Source organism: Acyrthosiphon pisum, chromosome A3 (genome assembly GCF_005508785.2).
Source record: "Acyrthosiphon pisum isolate AL4f chromosome A3, pea_aphid_22Mar2018_4r6ur, whole genome shotgun sequence".
Taxonomy (NCBI): domain Eukaryota; kingdom Metazoa; phylum Arthropoda; class Insecta; order Hemiptera; family Aphididae; genus Acyrthosiphon; species Acyrthosiphon pisum.
The window spans coordinates 7,509,822-7,529,912 of record NC_042496.1 but is presented as its reverse complement, the minus strand read 5'-3'; the positions used below and the strand labels follow the sequence as shown (position 1 = coordinate 7,529,912).

The following is a 20,091-nucleotide window of genomic DNA, read 5'->3' as shown; positions in this document are numbered from 1 at the left end:
ATATGGAAAAATCACGAAAATTACCTAATTATTTTGAGTTTATAATTCGTAAAAATTTTTCTTTTTAGAACTAAGGTTTTAAAATGTAATACAAGATTCCTTATAGGATAATCTACCTTTATCAAAAAAAAAAAATGTCTATAAGAAACTCAAATTAAATTTTTATGAGCGTTTGAAATTCATATTTTTACAACATTTGGTATTTACTCGATTTCTTACGTAACGATTTTCTTATTTTGTTGTAATTAAAAAACGAATGACTGTAGAAACTTGAAAATTTGTTACCTAATGGATACTATGATATGATTAATTTGGAATTTATTAATGATACCTATTATAGATCAATTTTTTTTTAATACTATAGATAAGTATACCCATAATAGGTATGTCTAATATCTAGACTGACAAACCGTCTCCGCTCAGAATCGTTTTTCTTATACAGTGATATTATATCATTGAATTCAAATTCAATACTATCCATTATACAGTGACCCACTTGTAACCTACTGTACAGCAGAGCGACATCCACTTACCCACCTTTTTTAAATTTTCGATGTGTTTTTTTAGAGTGAGCACGGTTAATCGCAAACACGGATAATCGAGTCACGGATAATCGAGGTTCTACTGTATACATTTTAATGATTATAGGCTATTACCTACATGAATTGTCCTGTTTAGTTCCCAATTTTTTCATAAACTTACAAGAATTTGGAATAATGATTTATCGAGTGATTTATAAAGAATATAATTACTTATTAATATGTTACCATAAAGAAGTTTTTGGCTGGAACGTAATTGTTGGTCCAATAACGGTTCCTTAACAAAACATTAATATTGATTTAATCAATAGATTTAGCCATCGAAGAACTATGTTTATAAAAAAAAAACAATGAAATTTCAAATTAACTCAAAACCAGTTTTAATTAGTCATATTTTTACATCTCGTATTTTTTTTAATTAGAAAATATAATAATCTTTTAAATAAGGCGTTTTGATTGATTATTTATTTTAGCATTTTCTAAAATCGATATAATTTGTATTAATTTTCCTGTTTTAGTTACTAGTATAAACTAGTATAATAAACATTGAACACATTGAGTTCTTTGAATTTCATAGATTACTAATAAGCTATATAGTGAACTAGATATAAGGTTCATCGACTACTGTTTATATTTTTACAAATACTATGATTTACGGGATGATTTATTATCGCAAAAATGATTATTATTTCATTGCTCATTGATCATTGATCATCTTGTAATCTGTAGATTGTATTATTATACACAGAGGTATAGGATTATTTAAACTATTAAAAAGAATTCAATCACATCTTATGTAATCTTAATAATTTTGTATATTTAAATTTGATTAACTCTGTATACGTTACCTATGTAACACATATTATTTTTTCATGTATTAAATTTTTAAATAACTATATGTATGTGTGGCCCAGTTATTGAGCATGTCATTTTGAGGTTTTGGCGTAAAGCCAAACAATGATGTTTTTACAAAAAATAAGGGGAAAACATTATGTACATTTTGATGTGCTTGTATTATATTTATTAATTAATTTATTGTTTGTTTTTGTTACAGAACAACTCATAATGAACTGGAGAAAAACAGGTAAGACATTTGTATTTTTCAATACTCTTAATAAATAATAAGAAAATGATACGATGCATTTAAACTATATCTGAAGTCGGTCATAAGCCATATACTATTTATTGCTCATTTCAAGAGGCAAAGGGCCAAATACTCGCTTGGTTGTTATGAACATACTATCTTCTTTTTCTGTCCGCCTATCTCTTTCTGTTTTTCTATATCAACATTGTTATTTTTGGCTTTAACTACCTCGCGTTTATAATTATACTACACATTATCAAAAAACGATTCGAAGAAGCAGGGAACAAATTGAGTTAGCTTAGACATATTATACTACGTACACATCCCGTAAATTATATTGGATAAATAAAAATTACCTGGGATTTTTACCTTGGTATTTATATTGGAATATAATTACTACAGTTGATCATTACTGGCCTTGTTTTAATTTATGAATATTTATGATAATAATAAAATATAAATATTATTAATATTATTATTTATTTATTTATCGGAAATAAATATGCAGGGATATTTTAAAATAATAATATATCAAGTGTATACCTACTGAATAAGGTAGTGTACAATACATAAATTATATTATTTAAATAAAGTATATGATAATTTCTAACTTTTAATTGTATTTCAAATATGTGTCACGCTATTACGGTTGTTTACATATATTATTTATGTATAATATGTAAGTAGGTACTTTGATAAATTATTTAATATATAAAAAATAACTAGAAATTGGTAATTATTTAAAACAAACATTAAATTAGAAATAAATACAAGGCATATTAAAAACCTTCTAATCTTCGATAGGAAGCCGGTAAATAATGTTCGTTTATATAGTTACCTACGCGTAAAAAACTGAAGGAAACTACTTTCGCTAAAACGATAACTATTATGAGTACTGTCATGAAAAAAAGTAGAGGTAAAATCAAATGGGGTCATCGGTCTTCAAATATGATAAACCCCGTGGTGATCATACAAGTATTGAGATTTTTGTATTGTTCGATTAGCCTTTCATAAATAACAAATAATCAGTATTTGTTGTACTACTTTTATTACAGGCACCTACTACTATAAGTTTGGTGATATTTTTTTTTAATTGATGAGTGATGACTTATTAACAAACAAATATTTCTATGTTTTTCTAATGAATTATAAAATAAATGATAAATATACCATGATAAAAACAATCATTTTACAGATGATTAATGCACAATAATTTATATCATTGTACATGTTACCTATGTTGTAAAATAAGTGTAAAATGAGTTTTAACGTAAATTGATGTGTTGGATATTAGTTAAAATATACAAATGTATGGCAGTTTATAACAATTAGTTACATATCTATTGGTATTGAAATACGAAATATATTTTGACATTGTATTCTCAATAAAAATATTGTGTATTCAATATCACAAATTGTTGGTAAATATCAGTATGTACTTGTGTTATAGAACTTCTCGAGCCTTTAATTTATTTTAATTTTGTTATTAGTTTAAAATTAAAATTTTTAATTATTTGGAAGAACACCAGAAATAAAAATCACGTGGTTTGTTAGCCACTGTAACGGTATTGTTATTTATATTTATTTTGGCAAATTAAAAGTGATTATAAATAAATTAAGATTGATATACCTTAAGTATAATATATAATATAGTATATTTTTTTCCACATTGGCAATAAAATATTGAAATATATGTAATTTAAATAATATAATAAATAATATCATTAATTATATATAATATTCAAAATTATGATTGATGGTATCATTATACCTACTTCTTAATTTCTATTTATGAAGTAAATAAGACCCTAAAGTACCTATAGAATATTTAATTATTACATGACTACAATATTTACTTATATATGTTTAAAACAAAACTTAAAGCGGTAATACCGTTTATTTGTTTGCTTAACTGTTTTTGAAGTTGGTTCAGGTACTTAAATCTTATTGCATTTTTAAAATAAACATGTATTTTTACGGGAGTATATTTTTAATATTTTTGTATTGCATTCTTAAAATATTTAAACAGTTTATGGATTCTAGACACTAAAAAGAAATATTTGTACTTTAATGCGTCGTTACATAGATAAATAGTTAAAAGTTAATTAGTTTAAGCTGATATAGTTTGTATAATTTGTTTAATCTGTTAAATATTTTATATTTAATAGAATTCAAGCTAATTATTTTTGTTGAATAAAGATCCAATTACGAAAATATTGGAAGAAATATACGATATCCGGGCGTGGTCGTTAAGCTTTTTTGACGGGTTTGGAAACATTAAACGAAGCATTTATACTTTATAGAGATTCGCTTTTTGGCGGTAGTAAATTCTGAAAATTCATTCGAAAACATCCCATCTATTCTTGTTGACAGTTTTAATTTTATAGCGTCCATAAAATGACCAGGTATTATATATTTTTATAACCCCGATCGAATGCTTTTGCACAGTAATTATGATGGTGGAGCGGCTCACGCGGGGATAGAGGATTGTCCAGATAACGTTTTTATTGTCAGAGGAATCGATTTTTTCCCTTTTTTTCCGCACAACACCGCAAGTTTATCGTGCAAAAAGTTTGGTCAAACTAACACCCTTCAAAAAAAAAAAAAAATTGACCTATAGGGAGTGGTCTTGTTGATAGTTTTGTGTAGCGTTTTAGATGCATGCGTGTAGTTGATAGATACTCATGTTATACAATTTGGCTAACAGCAATAATTGATTTTTAAACTTTATTTTCTAAAATTGATTTTTACTGAGATCGTCATTTTTACGTCATGAGTCACGATCGTAACAATTTATAAAATTACTAATATTATAATATAATTATGGAATTGCAGAGTACATAACAAAATTCGAGTTTATTTTAAAGAAAATCCGGATTGTTTGGTTTAGGTTTCATCTGCAAGATAGCATAGAAATTTATTATAAAATATTGTATTGATAACAAGAAAAAATATGTATTGGGTTTGATTAATTTTATAGTCGTCTAAACATGATCAAATTTGGTTACTTTTAAAATTTTTCAATATACCTATATATATGCATACTAATTAGTAATTACTATTTACTTGTTGTAAAATGCAATATTATGTAATCTGATTTTAACGTTAATTCTAATGCTTATTATAATGGTAAGACATGAAAAATTGTTTTTCTTTATTTTATTTTTAATTAAATAAAATAAATAATCCAAGGTATTTTTCTATGCTTTTGGAAAAATGTCAAATTTGAAAAAGATTATAATTATATAGCACTGCAACGGTATCTATATAGTATAGCTATACCATATCAGGTCGTAATATTTCAAATCAATATAAACTGAGAGATTAATGATACATAGACCACTAATAACCATTACCTAATTACTCCATAGTTTCATATAGTTGTATAATATAATATCAAAAATTGATGCTTACAACCTAATATACAGAATAATAATGTATACCAAAAGAAATTTTTATTATTACTAAAAGTCAGTTGAATTTTTGACTGTTCTTATTGAATAATATTTCATCTCATAGGATCATAATATTGTATTTTTTTTGTATCTATCCCTTAATTTATAGTTTAAAAAAATACATATTTTTAGACTTACCTAGGTAATAAGTATAATAATAATATGTTCCACGTTTCGATAGACTAGATAGCTTAATGTATACCTACAAAATGTTTATCACACATTCGTCATCATTCATCATCACATTCGTCATATCTAAAGTAGGTATGATATGTTATAAAATATAATATACATGTATTGTATTTATTTTTTTATTCGTAGGTACTCCGGTGGTACTCGTAATCCATGCATTGTTTTCGTATTTTAAAATTATTGTATTATTGTATAGGTATTAAATTAATTTTAACTAAAAATATAGTTTATTCTTACCAATTGCATACTTTTTAATCGCTCCCAAGGCCTAACTTATTATTTCAGATAATTATGTTTGTCATATAACTAATTTCATATACTAAAAATTAAAAACACTTACAATTTTAAAATACATGCGTATAATATGACTGCGTACCTATTTAATATATTGAACCTGAATAAACATCGTTAAATCATTTAACCGGTTAGGACTTGGGAGATTCAGGTATCATGCAAAATGCAAAGTATATTTCTTAATTTAACCTAATTATGAGTAGGTACCTACCTACCACCTTAATGGCTCATGGGTTATTTTCGGATGACATGTATTCACTGTACTGCTGGCGTTAAAGTGACAATGAGTCTTCTATAAATTATTGAATTCGTACTTACACCAACCATATTGTGAACATGGTCCTGATAATGTTAAAATAATAAAATTCAATAGACGAGTTGACTAAACAAAACATACTTATACTGGACGCCGTGCCGTAATAATATAGCTTTGCCACTAAAATTAATTACATACGAAAACACACGACATTTTATGCACATATTTTAATATATGCATACAATTTAATACGACGCTGAACACTTCACATGTTACAGTTATAATAATAGCTATAACGTTGGGATTTAGCGTTCCCCTTCCTATGTTCGAACCTTGACCTTCCTCAAGCGAACGTACGTGGTGTATTATATTGATCGTGCATTCGTACCTACGTATGATGCGTTTTTTAATCAGTTTCGTGCACATTGATAAAAAAAAATTATCATTTCATAGATAACACGACCTACATATTGATATCATGTACCTAGATGCATTATGCTATATATTATATTCCTTTCTTTATTATCGTTTGTACAATATGCAGTATTGGCCTTGTGGTCATCCAATTGTATTCAAACGCATAATGCGCGCGCATTCGCGGTAAACGGGTCAGCAGTGCTCCGCGGCGAATAATAATAAAAAACAAGCGGTCGACTGGGCAGCAGGCTCTGCTACTGTGTTGGCGCGTGCCTTGGCCCTGGCGGCCGGTCGTGTCATAAATCGTCGGCAACGCGCATTTGGCACTCATCCACCTAGATCGTGAATTATGATTCTTATTTTCTGTGTGATTTTTCTTTTTTTCTTACGGCTACTTATATGTTTTAAACGAGGTATTCGGATTTTGTCCATCTATATATTGAACATGATATGCTTAATAGAATAATTGTATTATCTTTTAACTTATACTATAGGCACGATTCAATTTGGCATCCGTACAATATTTATAACGCATACTTTTATGTAGAACATAATATTTGGAAATAATTATTGAATGTTTTTAATCTTTTATAAACAATTAGGTAACAACCTATCATCATAGGTAAAGTCAACATGATCAATCATCGTGTAACAATTTTTTTTTTTGGTTTATCATTTTATTTCTTAGCTTTTTTTGTTAAACTGTTTTAAACACATAATATATCTTTCAACTTCCAAACTAAGTGATTTAGCTACCTAGCTTAAATAATAAATAATGTAAAATGTATTGTAGGCAATACCAATAAGTTAATTTGTGCGTTTAACTTTTGGACAGTAAAAACTCGCTAAAAACCAAATGTTATAGCCTTATAGGTAATTTGTGACTTTCGAGATATATAGGTCTGTAGTAGCAATATTTACTGAAGTAATTAAAAAAAAAACTAATAAGCTTTGAGTTTTACAGAAAAATAAAACTAAAATTATAATTTTTTTCCAAACTAAACGTGTAGTAGGCCACTGTTTATATATTTTGTCTTTTTAAATATTTTTTTGTTGATCAGCCATGATTATGAGTAATTGTTACATTTCAAAGTGTTGAGCAATTATTGAAAATACTACAAAATAAATATGTTTTACCTACCTAGTTATATAGATATACTTAAAAAAGATAAGTGTTAATAATAGTAATTCTAGACATGGTATAATAACTTAGGCTGTAAGAATATTTAAAAGCTTAATTTCACAATTTTTACTTGAATAGGTACATGGTATATCCTTAATTATTAGTTTTTTTTAATTTGCCCATTTGAACATAAAATCACTCCGGGCAGTATTTACATATTAAAATAATTGCTTTCTGCATAATATGTTGAAGAAATACAATATTTATTAGATGTTGATTGTATATCAATATTTAAATTAGATTTTTTTCAAAAATTACCTTCCTTGTTATTTTAAACGTTTAGTTATTACAATCACAAGTAAAATCAACAAATACACTTTTGCACTACATAATTAATTTGTATAACGTATTCATCAAAGAAAATATTGAGAAAAAAAAAGGTTCTTTATAATTTGTTAACCTAATAGTGATATATATGTTTATATTCCTTATACCGTGCAGTAGAATAATAATAACTTTCATTCTCTTAATTATTTTGAACTTCAGATAAATCGGTTGGCCACGGTTAATAAAAAATGTTTGTTTTTATTTGTTAAGGAACAAATATTTAAACAACACTTAAATCGCAATTCAATTAACTAATCATGTAGTTATGGTGTACTTATTAACTTTTTTCAAATTCACCCGACACTACACGACTATTATATATATATCTAAAATCTATATACTCAACTCTACAAGTACTAGAGCCATTATTGACCTTTATACTCTTTATAAACGTATAAATATATTCGTTTTGCTAGTCCATATATAAACGCATATGTCAGCGCAATGCCGGTACCTACAATATTATAGTAGTTATACGATTTCTTGTTTCGTATGTATATCACGTGGGCGTCGATTGTAATAGTCAACGATAGTGGTAGTGGTTGAGGCTCATTATAGGGTGGGTACCCCATGTGAGCCGTGTGTCTCGACGATCGTGCTTAAACTGTTTGGACGGTGGCCACAGTTGCTGGGATCTGTTTTGTTTCCAGTCGTACGGAATCGTTTTATTATGTAAAAGGAAAGTATAAACCATACGTAAAATAACGTAAGTAAGTACTGATTTAATGAGAAAAAAATCTAAAAAATAAATACATTAGGTGCTGAAAGTGTTAATTATATTTGTACAAACTGTGTTTTAGGTAAAAGAAATAAAAGAATACTTATTAGTTGTTTGATATAAAATACACATTGATGTGTGCAAGACATTGTGTAAATTATATAATTGTTCATTAAGCCCGGAATTCAAAACATTGTTTCATTCTTGATATTGATTATAACTATATGGGTAACCTACTCATATTAAAAATAAATGATAATGATTATATCTGTAACTCCCATAGTTATTGGATTTTTTAATAGCTAAGTACAGTATAATTGAACGTATAACGAAACATTTTTATTGCTCCAACAAATAAAACCACACACTTCATTGAAATTAGTTTATTTTATGGTTCCAATCAGAATCTAAAATGTTGACAAAAACTAAAATATAATATTAGTTATTACAATATAAAATATTACTTATAGGTACGTAACAAAAGTTTCTCGCGATTCAATATATTAGGATTTTATGCATGTTAGTGATGCCTATAATACTAAAATCTTAATCGAAAATCCGAGCAGACATTAACACATTCCGGAAATCAACATTGAGACATTTAACGCCTCTTATGTTTATCAAAACAAGTTTAGGCAATTTTAAGTTCATTATCAAGTGCAGACGAGGTCAAATTACAATATTGGATCGCTACCGATAATCCATTTAGTTGTAGTTTGATAAAAAAAAAATATATAATTATATATATATATATTATATAAAAAATAGTTTTTATTGCCTTCATACTATAGTATTGTTAATCGCCCATACGTGTTTATTGATTTACTTATGTAAAATCTATTATATATTAAATATAAATGGCAATATTATTAACAAAATTTAATTAGTCATTGACCATTGTATATTGAGTTTTTAACCCAATTTTTAGATATTGAACATTAAATAATATATTTTTCGTTAAACAATAACGATAGTGTATGTAACGCATATGCACTAAATCCGTTTTAAATATAAGATAATATGCCAAATTAACTAAATAAAGTTATACATAGAATATTATAAAGATTGGTTAATATAAAGGTTAACAATGTAAATTAGCATCTGGGAGTCCAACAATTAACGTTCTAAGACACACTAATGCGCTTGTCAGCCAATAACTATGAAACATATTTTAAAATATATCTTTGACGTTGTTTTATGAAACTAAAGAAAATTGTACGGAAATGCTTGTTTGTATAAAGCTTTTTGTTTGTAAAAATATTTTTCTAGCATTATTGTAAAAGCTTTGAATTTGAATAATAAAATGTTATGGTTATTTCCTCGTTGATGTATTACCTTCTTCCTTCTTTCTCTTTCCAATGGAAAGTGATTTAAAACATTAAATAAATATGATTGATGTTCTATAGATTTTCTTTTATAACAAAGCATCGGTTTATTCATTTTTTATCATAATTTAGTTCAGATATATATTTTATCTAAAAAGTTGTGAGACCTAGAATATTAAATTATAAAATACTTATGAGAAAATGAAAATAAATATCTGTTACTAAATGAATACAATTTTTGAACCATGGTACGTTTTATAAATGAATTTGTCACCTTGAAACTGAACAATTGGCTAACATTAAGTTGTACACAGTTACGCAATTGTAGTGAACAACAACTGACCTACCTTTTTATTTTTTAACAAGAATAAACCGATTGGTATATACATTGTAGTTAAAATAAAAAATAAATGATAATTTTCCTTTAAGATTTTTAACAGTTATTCAAAATATTAAATATTAACAATTTTATTATTTAATAAATAATCAATTCTATTTTCACTTATAGTTTTCCCTTGGGAAACACATAAACACATTTGACAACACGATTGACCCCTTTTTAACTGATGCAAATTTTTAACGCCAGAATTATCCAAAATAACCTTGATGTATAGAGAGAGTTCCTATTTGTTGTGTAAATGCAAATCCTTTCCACCCATAGTCCCATACGGTTCGTTAATAATCCTCTTTGCATCCCTTTTTGTATACGACCTACCAAGGAGCCCGAAGATGGTTTTTTCTCGTACAGTAGAGAATGGTTTCGTGAAAGCTCGATGAATTAATAATGAGATAGTGAGTCTTTCGTTCACGGTGTGAGTGCATAAATGACCATATTAACGAACTTTTACCACCAGCAAATAGATTTATTTTGCATCAATGTTATGTTTACACTATTATATAAAAATATCCATTATATATATAAGCTTTCTGAAATATGGATCGTTAACAAAAAAAAATGTTATGATATAGTATTATTTCTTTAAATGTGTACAATTTTAAACAATGCATTCTAAAATATATTAAGATAATTTTTGAAATGTATTATGATTTTGCACTGATTTTAATCGTTTATAACACCAACAAATTGGTCGGAGAACATATTATGATATTAAACTGCATCAGTTTCCTTCGGTGTGACCTTGTAAAATTCAATTGCATTTTTATGCCAGATTATCAACTGGAGTTGCAGTATAGTAATTGCATTATAATAACGATTAGTATCGTCATTGTCATATCTTTCGATACTAGGTCATCCCCCGTCATCATCAGGCCACCACTCCGGTCCTTTCGTTGTTTCTCTAGATTTTCATTGAAGTCATTGCCGCATCTTATTATATTACCTGTGACAGACTGAATCGACAACTAAATTGTACGCGACGTTTTCGAGCACCAATTTCGTAAATATAGGTAGGTACGCGCCTTCGCTTAATCTCGTCTGTTGTAGAGTAGATGAATAAAACACCTCCTTTCTCGTATTCACACACACACACACACACACACACACACACACACACACACACACACATTTTTGTACTTTGTGTACGCGTATGTATAAATTATTTAATAATAAATATGGAAATATAAAGAAGAAAGCGCCTGTCGCCTGAGAGGCCACTTGAATGTTCGTCCCGCGTGTCTTCTTCTTTGCCTGCCTCGTTCCGCGACGACGTTTTGTATGTCCGCCAACGTTGCTGTTGCCAACGGCCCGTTGCGGCGTATATATTTGCACAATGCGCGTCCCTACATTCACAAACATTTGCATACCGTCCATATAGCGTACATAAATATTCAAAGACCAGAAAACTCGCGTTGGGATGAGGGGTGAGGACGCGAGGTACCTATGTAATGATGGTGGTTAAGTGAAAGGGTTGTAAAAAAAAAAACAGAAAATAATTATAATAAAAATAAAAAAGAAGTAGGAAATCAATACATTTTCAACTTTTAAATTGTTAGTATTTTGATGTCTACATTTTGTCCAATCTATTTTCATCCTTATATGGGTACTTAGCTTATAATCTTAAATCACCTTGAATGCTTATGTGTCCGTAACGTGTGCATTGTGTGCCGTATATTGGACGTACATAGTGTACATACATATATATACTTTTAAAATTGGATAATAATAGTTGTTTACTAGATGATATCGTTTTGTGTGTTATAAAATTACTCATTTCCGTCAAAATTTGGTTAAAATAATGTATATCCGTGTCAATGCACTATAATATATTTTATATAAATATACTTTTCTCTCTCTGTTCCATGTGTTGTGTAGCAATTAATTACTAAACAGTGGTCGGGTTAATAATAATAATAAAAAAAACCAAATGAATTGTTATAGTTAGGTACTAAAAAATAATTTTCTAATCGATAAAGACAATAAATATTTTACAGCTGTACAGTATTTAAAAAAAAATGTGTTGCTCAAAAACAACAATACAACCGAATAGACTGCTTATTTTATAATACACATAGGTATTTATTGACATGTACAACATTTTATTACTATTTTTTCATTTAAAAAAAGTTGCTTTGTTGGTTATATATTTTACATTATCTGACACTGCATGCCTAAATAGTGTACTAATTATAGGCTATGCATTTTAAAGTATAGGTAATGACCAGGGTCCGGAAGTTAATATATATTTGCATTATATCGAGCATTATATTAATTGTTTCACAAATAAATAAGCTTACATTAGTTTCCACTAACATGAACAATAAAAAAAAAATTTACCTGTTTATAATATTATATGGATGTAATTTAAATAATTATTCACGATAGACACACTATTTATTCATATAATATATGTGCTTTATTAAAATATGATTAAAGGTGTAATATCTATATTTATTTTTTGTTTAAACAATGAGTTAAAGGTAGGTACTTACCTATTTATGTTTTGACTAAATTATAATTTTAAGTTAAATGAACCTGAGGTTACATTTTAATTTGACAAAGTAATTTACAAAGGTAAAGATATGTGAAATTATAAGTTAAAACTTAAGTCCCAGTTTTGGTTTTTAATGTGTGACTTAAAGGTAATTTTAAATGAGAATTAATAAGTTTCTCGAAGCCATTAAAGTTGAACCATTAGTTAATTTGTTGAACTACTACCGTAATGTGTTATTTTTTGCTTTCGCATTTTCTAGATTTCAAACCAGACATTATATTATGTTGATGCTTAAATAATATAAGTTATAACCACTAAAAATAAAAAGGTAAATAAGAATAATAAGCCGAATAACCAAACCTCTAATTTAAACCTTTATGTACTATAAAATATATCAACACTAAACATGATAATAATTATTATATTCTTCCTTCAAAGATTTGATAGAGGATGTTAGTTTTTAATTTAATTTCAATTGGTCATAGTTAATACTTTAATTTCCATGATTATAAAGTTGTATATCTTCTGCTAAATTAAACCATTTAATGTACATACGTTATTTTTTATCACTTAATTGATTGTATTTAAACTTTAAAGCGTAGAAAATCACTCTATTATAATAAACAGTTAATAAATAATTGTTTATTTGTTTTTAAGTATAAAAATAATGATTTTAACATAAAAAATTATTCTTAACTATAATAAGTTCATGATTGATTCATTTTATATTATATGCACGCTGATCTCGCCGTATCGTTATCATTAATTGTTTAAGTTTTTGTATAAGTATACAGGTCAGGGTAATTTGCTTTATATCTTTCTGCATTGGTAAACTATGTGTGATAATTTTTATTTGTCCATTATTATTAGATTATTTGTTTTACAAAATATCTTGCCAAACGGTTATTAGACGTCTAAAAATACCTGTATATTTAAAAACGTTATAAATTTGTTGAAAATTAAACCTAGATATACAACGTGTGGCCATTATGGAACTTGTTAGCTTTTAAAACGATACAAAGTTTTTCGAGACTTACGTTGGGTGGCAAACACATGCTATTCATTTTCAGACGTTCTTTCGTAATGATAATTAATGCGTTTCCCACTCGCTCTCCCATGTATGTTATTATGTGTTCTAGGTAAGTTCATTATAACGAGTGCACTATTTCACAGAAGAAGATTATTTCTCCTAAAACTTTGTCACGTATACACGTAATTTTAGGGACCACTTTTCAACCCTCTTTGTAACTCGAATACCTAACTGGACAGTTTGTTTTTTAAACATAATATTATACATGTATTGACAATTATTCAAAATAGCATTTGAATTCGTGCTGATTTTTAAACTTTTGATTTTATAATTAAAATTACTCAATGATATTATCTATAGAAATGTATTTTGTTGTTTGACCAAAACAAGGTTTGAGAGGATCATAATTATGTACACCGTATTCACTAGGTATAGGTACAAGGACATCTATTTGTTACTGCACAATACGCACACGAATAAACCAGATTGGGAAAAAGAATAAAAAATATATAAGTAATAGCTCTTGGAAATTATTACTTATGTAGAGAATCTGATAAATTGTAAGCCTTTTTTACATTTATCCCGATTTATTCAAAGTTGAAAAAAATTCTTTATAAAAGTCATCCTATGGAATAATTATAACGTTTTGACTTTGTCTACCTAGTAAGATAGTATGATTTTATGGATTAAAGCCAATTTCGACAGTAAAATAGATTATTATATCTTTATCGAATCGACGGTTATCTTATGCCCCACTCGCACATAATATAATCAATTAATCAAACGTTAGTTGTCACTAGTATAAGAAAAATGTCAATATTAATATAATTTATGTACAACATACTCCCTAGCTAACTTTCAAGTAGTAAATTAAGTCAAGCATAGTAGTCACACATATCATTTTATTCGTGATAGGAGCTGAATCTATGTATAAAAACAAAATAAATATTCCCTTTCAAAATCATGTTTAAAGAAAAAGGTTGAATTGAGTTAGTTTAGTTTAGTACCTACTTCATAAAGTTGATTAAATAATGTTATGAAATCTGAAGTTTGCGTGTTTTTTTATAGTATGGGCAATGGGCATAACATAATGTTTTATGTACCTTGCATAATTCTATTTTAAATTTATGTATCTACGTACCTTTTTACCACTGAATTTTGTTAATTTTTTGTCGACAAAAATAAAATGTATTAATAGTCATATTTTGCATAGAAAATATTGGCCATGTAATATTCGTAATGTTTTCACTGTTCAAATGTGGATGTTTATTATATCTAAAACATCTAATGCAATATTATTCAATCTACGATTTAGTATTATTTATTTTTAGTGAGATTGATTATGAACTTAATATAATATATTTGATCAATACCTGTAGTTACTATATTATATTATTGCCATAACACAGTTCATACATAATATTATTATATTGATATTCGTTTATTTTCCAATCGTTAAAGTTGTTGTTGAAAATAACCACATGGTAAGCACAAAATAAAACTTTTTTTTTTCTAATTTTTCCTTATTTATAGTTTTTTTTATTTATCATAATTATTGTATTCTATGTTATTGTAATGAACTATCTTGATGAAATCAGAATGTCCAATACTAATTGTAATCATTTTGCATTTAATAACCTATTTTTCAGCGTGTCGTAAATTCTGCATTCAATTTTAGTCGTACATCGTCACTTAAAAATCTGCTTTCTCTCTTCAGGATATCATCCTTACATTTAAAAATTTAATGTGAGACACGCAACATCTTTGGGATTGCTATTAATTATATAGTGTACCCTACACCTAATGTTTAAATTAATCCTTCGAGGAGCTCCAAATAAACCTACGTAGTCCGAGAGCATCCGCGCGATCAAGCACAACATAATATTATTATGGTCGAAGTATAGAGTGATGATACGACGTTGTCGAATCATTCGTCCGCCGTAACCGCGCCGCCACTGGACCCAGGCGATACGCGTATTCCTCCTCTTTAGCCGAGCTGGCAGGCAGCAGTGCTTGCGGGGGAAATCACGACCGTGAGCGCCTAGCAGCTCGCTGTGCGACGTTGCCGGTCTTGCTCACCGACAGTCTCTGCAACACGATCGTTGCCTCGCTCAAACGGGGTCGAGACACCTTGCCGGCAACGTAGGGCCGGGCAACCGTGATTGCGATGTCGATGATGACTATGACGATGACGATGATACTTACGCGTAACTAACCATATAGTTTATAGTGATGATGATCGCTGGTGATGCAGTTCAATTCAAAAAATCTTAAAATTCTTACACGCCGCAGGTAGGTAGGTACCCATACTATAATATATTAAACGAAACTTGTGTGTGTATTCCATCGGTATCTACCAATAACATTCGTCTACGGTTGAAACAGTCCAGCAGCTGCTCTTGGACACCAGCTATAGTATCTACTTACTATTTTAATGCGGTACTGCACTAATACGAAAATACTGTTTATATTTGTTAGTTTTTTATTTGTTAACACATTTCACATGCACTCTTATATTCTATGATATTTTATGATTTTTTTTGACACATGATAATCTAATAATACAATAGTAGATGTTCTTTTTATAATTAAATATTTTTTTAATTAATCGGCCTGACAAATCTTATATACATAAATTAGTTTTTCCTATATTTCCCTAAGTAATCGTTATTCGATTGAATTTGTATATTTTTAATAAATGCAGTATAAGTTGTTATTTCATATAATTCATATAATTTATAAAAGTTATTAATTATTATATATAATATTATTTAATCTATATTATGTATATTATACTAAATTTATAAAACATGCAATTTAAAAATACAAATTTACATAAAACTTTTATATTAGATTAACAAGTAAACGTATTTCATGTTTTATATATTTTTATTCTCTTTAAATAGATTAGTTTTATTAGCACTATATAGATAATATTGAATTTTTTAAATTTTTAATAATATAATATATTGCGATAAATTATTGAGAAGGATTTAGGAAAAGAGTTGATTTATATTTTTGTTAAATAACCTATAGCTATAATTTTAGTGGTTACAAGTTAAAACAATATAATAATAATATGTAGGTGGCACTATTTATTGAATTTTTAAGTTAATATTATTTGTACAAATTATTATATTTCTGTATCTGCTGTGCTTAGACATTATGTTATTGTATATTGTGTGAATTGAAATAATTGAACGTTTTATCGTACTGAATATTGTTTTATAATTTTGATTGGCATTCAAAATTTCATTGAAACACAAGAAGTATAGTTAGAGTATAATTGTATCTGTATGTACTCTGAATTGGTTATAATTATAAAATTATTTAACCTGAACTTATGGCTTCATAAAAAATGTAATATTCAAATTGAAATGTTCACCATGCATACAAATTGTACCCACGCATTATACAAATATTTTCATAAGATGTTAGTTATATAAAAAAAAATTTTACTAGTTTCGTAAAAATTTAGAATAGATACAACAAAATTATTTCAAAATGTATTTTCCTTTTTATTATTTACATTCAATGTTTCAAGTTTAATTTGTTTTTGTTCAGTGTGTTTCATTTTTTCCTGATCAACCCAAGTAGTTATTGACGGGTTATATTTCGGGAATCTGGAAACATATTCAATGATTTCTATCTGTAATAGATAAAATAAAAACTATTTGTCGTAATTTTTCATTTATCTACATCCTTTTTGTTGATAACAGCGAATTTGGATATGTTTACATTACTTCTTTGCTTTAAGACTAGGTACTTTTTTTTCGAAGACACTCGTCGTTGCGAGTTTGTGACTCGCGGCACCATTGATAATAATATGATGTCAGCCAACTTTCACCTTATTACTATTATACGATAAATGACGTCAGAACGCGTATGTAGACAAATTATGTATTATATTATAACTGCATACAAATTATATACTTTTAATTTAATTATATTTCTATGTAATGTTAAGTCATAATATGAACTTCCGATAATATAAATTCAGTTTTATTAGATTGAAGCAAGTTTATCGCCGTTTGAAGGTGGCACAATTATTATATTGATTTAGATAAACTGAATATTAAACATGAATGATAAAAATTTATATTCCCACATGTATTATACGTACTTACAACCCATGGGATGGATTTTTCTATCAATTCAAAAATAATTTTATTTAAATATTAAGTTAATATTATTTGTAAACAATTTATCTTTATATTGTTTACGCATATATTATTGACAGTATATGTATACACGTAATACATTTGTTTTATATTTTCAACACTTATTAGCTATGAATGTATGAAACTATAATACAACTAGAATAATGTTTGAGCCGTTATTTTTAAATCATAATAATAACACGCACTCAATTATTTGTTTATTAGCTATCAAAAAATATTTAATACAATTTAATGTAATAATAAATGTTTTAACAGTGTTGAAAAAAAACATTGGAAAAATAACTGATAACCTTGAAATGTTTAAATCGCCTTATGATTGTTTCATACAATTTTTATGAGATATAAAAACATTATTTGCATAGCGAAGGTCGTTTTGACAGTGCACCGATTGCATTGCAATAATATTAAAATATAATTTGAATACATTCTTCGTCTGTGAATTAAACTCAGTAGTCAGTTTCTTAATCAAAGTAGTATTTAACTATCATAAAGTAGGTAATAATTATAATCATAGTAATTTAGTTATTGTTTTCTAAATATTATATGTATTATGGTGATCATTGTTTAATATAATATTGTTCTAATTTCTAAAACCAAACAAACGTTTAAGACTACTCAGTATACTACACTGCGTTAAACTGATATCATAAACTGCAATAACGATAACTAACTTACTATATATTTTAGTTATAATTATTGTTTCTACATAGTATAATGTAATTTGTTCATCCATTTCCCTGAAAAATAGGTTTAGGTTTATTACATCAATAAACTTACTGTATCAACTTTGGATTAATCGATTTATGTTACATTAATTTTAAAAATAGTACCTATAAGTATTTTTAAAATTTGCAAAAATTTATATATCTGTATATAATAATATAGTTGTTAATACATTTCATTTTAGGTATTGTCCGGATGGAATATCCAAAAAATAATAAAATATTTTAAAACATTTGAAATGATAAACATATGATCTTAATTTAATAATAATAGATACCGAGTACATTAGGTATAACTATAGAAGAAAAGTTATAGGTAAAAGTGTTACAGAATTTATTAGATTTTATGAAAAATTACTTTAGTCCGTAAAAAACAGGATATAGAAATGAAGGTGAGGAATAATAGTTCTTATAAGAGTGTTACCAAGTTTGCTGGCTATTTTAAATTTGGAAAATTTAACTGTACCTATTAAATACTATACGTTTATCGGTAGATTAATGATTAATGATTTCAATTCCAAAACTATGCTATTGCGCAGTCTACATTGTCAATGAACTTTTTGTTAACCACGTAATTACTATATTATTATAATATAATAATGTTAAAAAAACAAAATATGCAAGCATTTGTTTTAATTTTAATTTTAGTATTTGTTTTAATAAGGCCTTTATTAAGTTTTTCAATAACAACAACATTTATATAATTTTGAGTTAAATGTTAAGTAAAATGTACTAAAAACTTTATTGGACAAATTCTTCTTAATAATATTATTATCGCAATAATTTCATACAACCATCATTGTTCAAAACATTAAGTCTTAATAATAGTAGGTATACATAGTTATATAACATTTGACTATTAATTTTTATCTAATTGTAATTTATAATAAGTCTGTATGTCAATATATGACAAAAATCATTATTTTCCTAAAGCATTACCATAATGATTTTCTTATTCCACTTTTCGGGAGCCACCAGAGCACTAAATGTTGCTAAAAGGCTAGAAGGTACCTATGATTCAGTATCATACGATTTCATAATTCATATTATAATATTAGTGGCTGTGTAGCACGGTTAAGCATTTTTACCTGTTCGGAATTCTCAATATCCCTAAAAAAATATAAAATTTGGGCATTTAAAAGAAAGAAGTGTAGAAACCATATATATGGCATATATAAATTATATTATACTATATAATATGTACTAATAATATTTATAATAATAAATTAAAATACGTGAAAAATGTGTTATTTCAAATTTGTATAATAACCAATAAATATAAAATAGATATTGCAATAATTAAAAAAAGGTTGGGACATTGCAGATCGATTTTCGATATTCACTGTGATATTGCCGAGGATATTGCACTTTATTAGCAGTCCGCTATAATAATCGTAGTAAGTTCTGTTGCGTAGCCATGTGATTACGATTAACATATTGTTAAAGTTCGTAAATACAGTGTGATCACGATAAGTGG

General features: G+C 27.0%; 1 protein-coding gene across 2 annotated transcripts in view; it reads left to right on the top strand.

Annotated features, from left to right (window-relative positions):
• Positions 1–20,091, top strand: part of LOC100164160 (max dimerization protein 1) — a 179,022-nt gene that overhangs the window by 5,415 nt on the left and 153,516 nt on the right. For both annotated transcript variants that reach the window (XM_008184729.3, XM_001944042.5), the window contains one exon: positions 1,594–1,623. In XM_008184729.3, the coding sequence (XP_008182951.1) occupies positions 1,594–1,623 (30 nt within the window). The remainder of the gene's footprint in view (positions 1–1,593; positions 1,624–20,091) is intronic.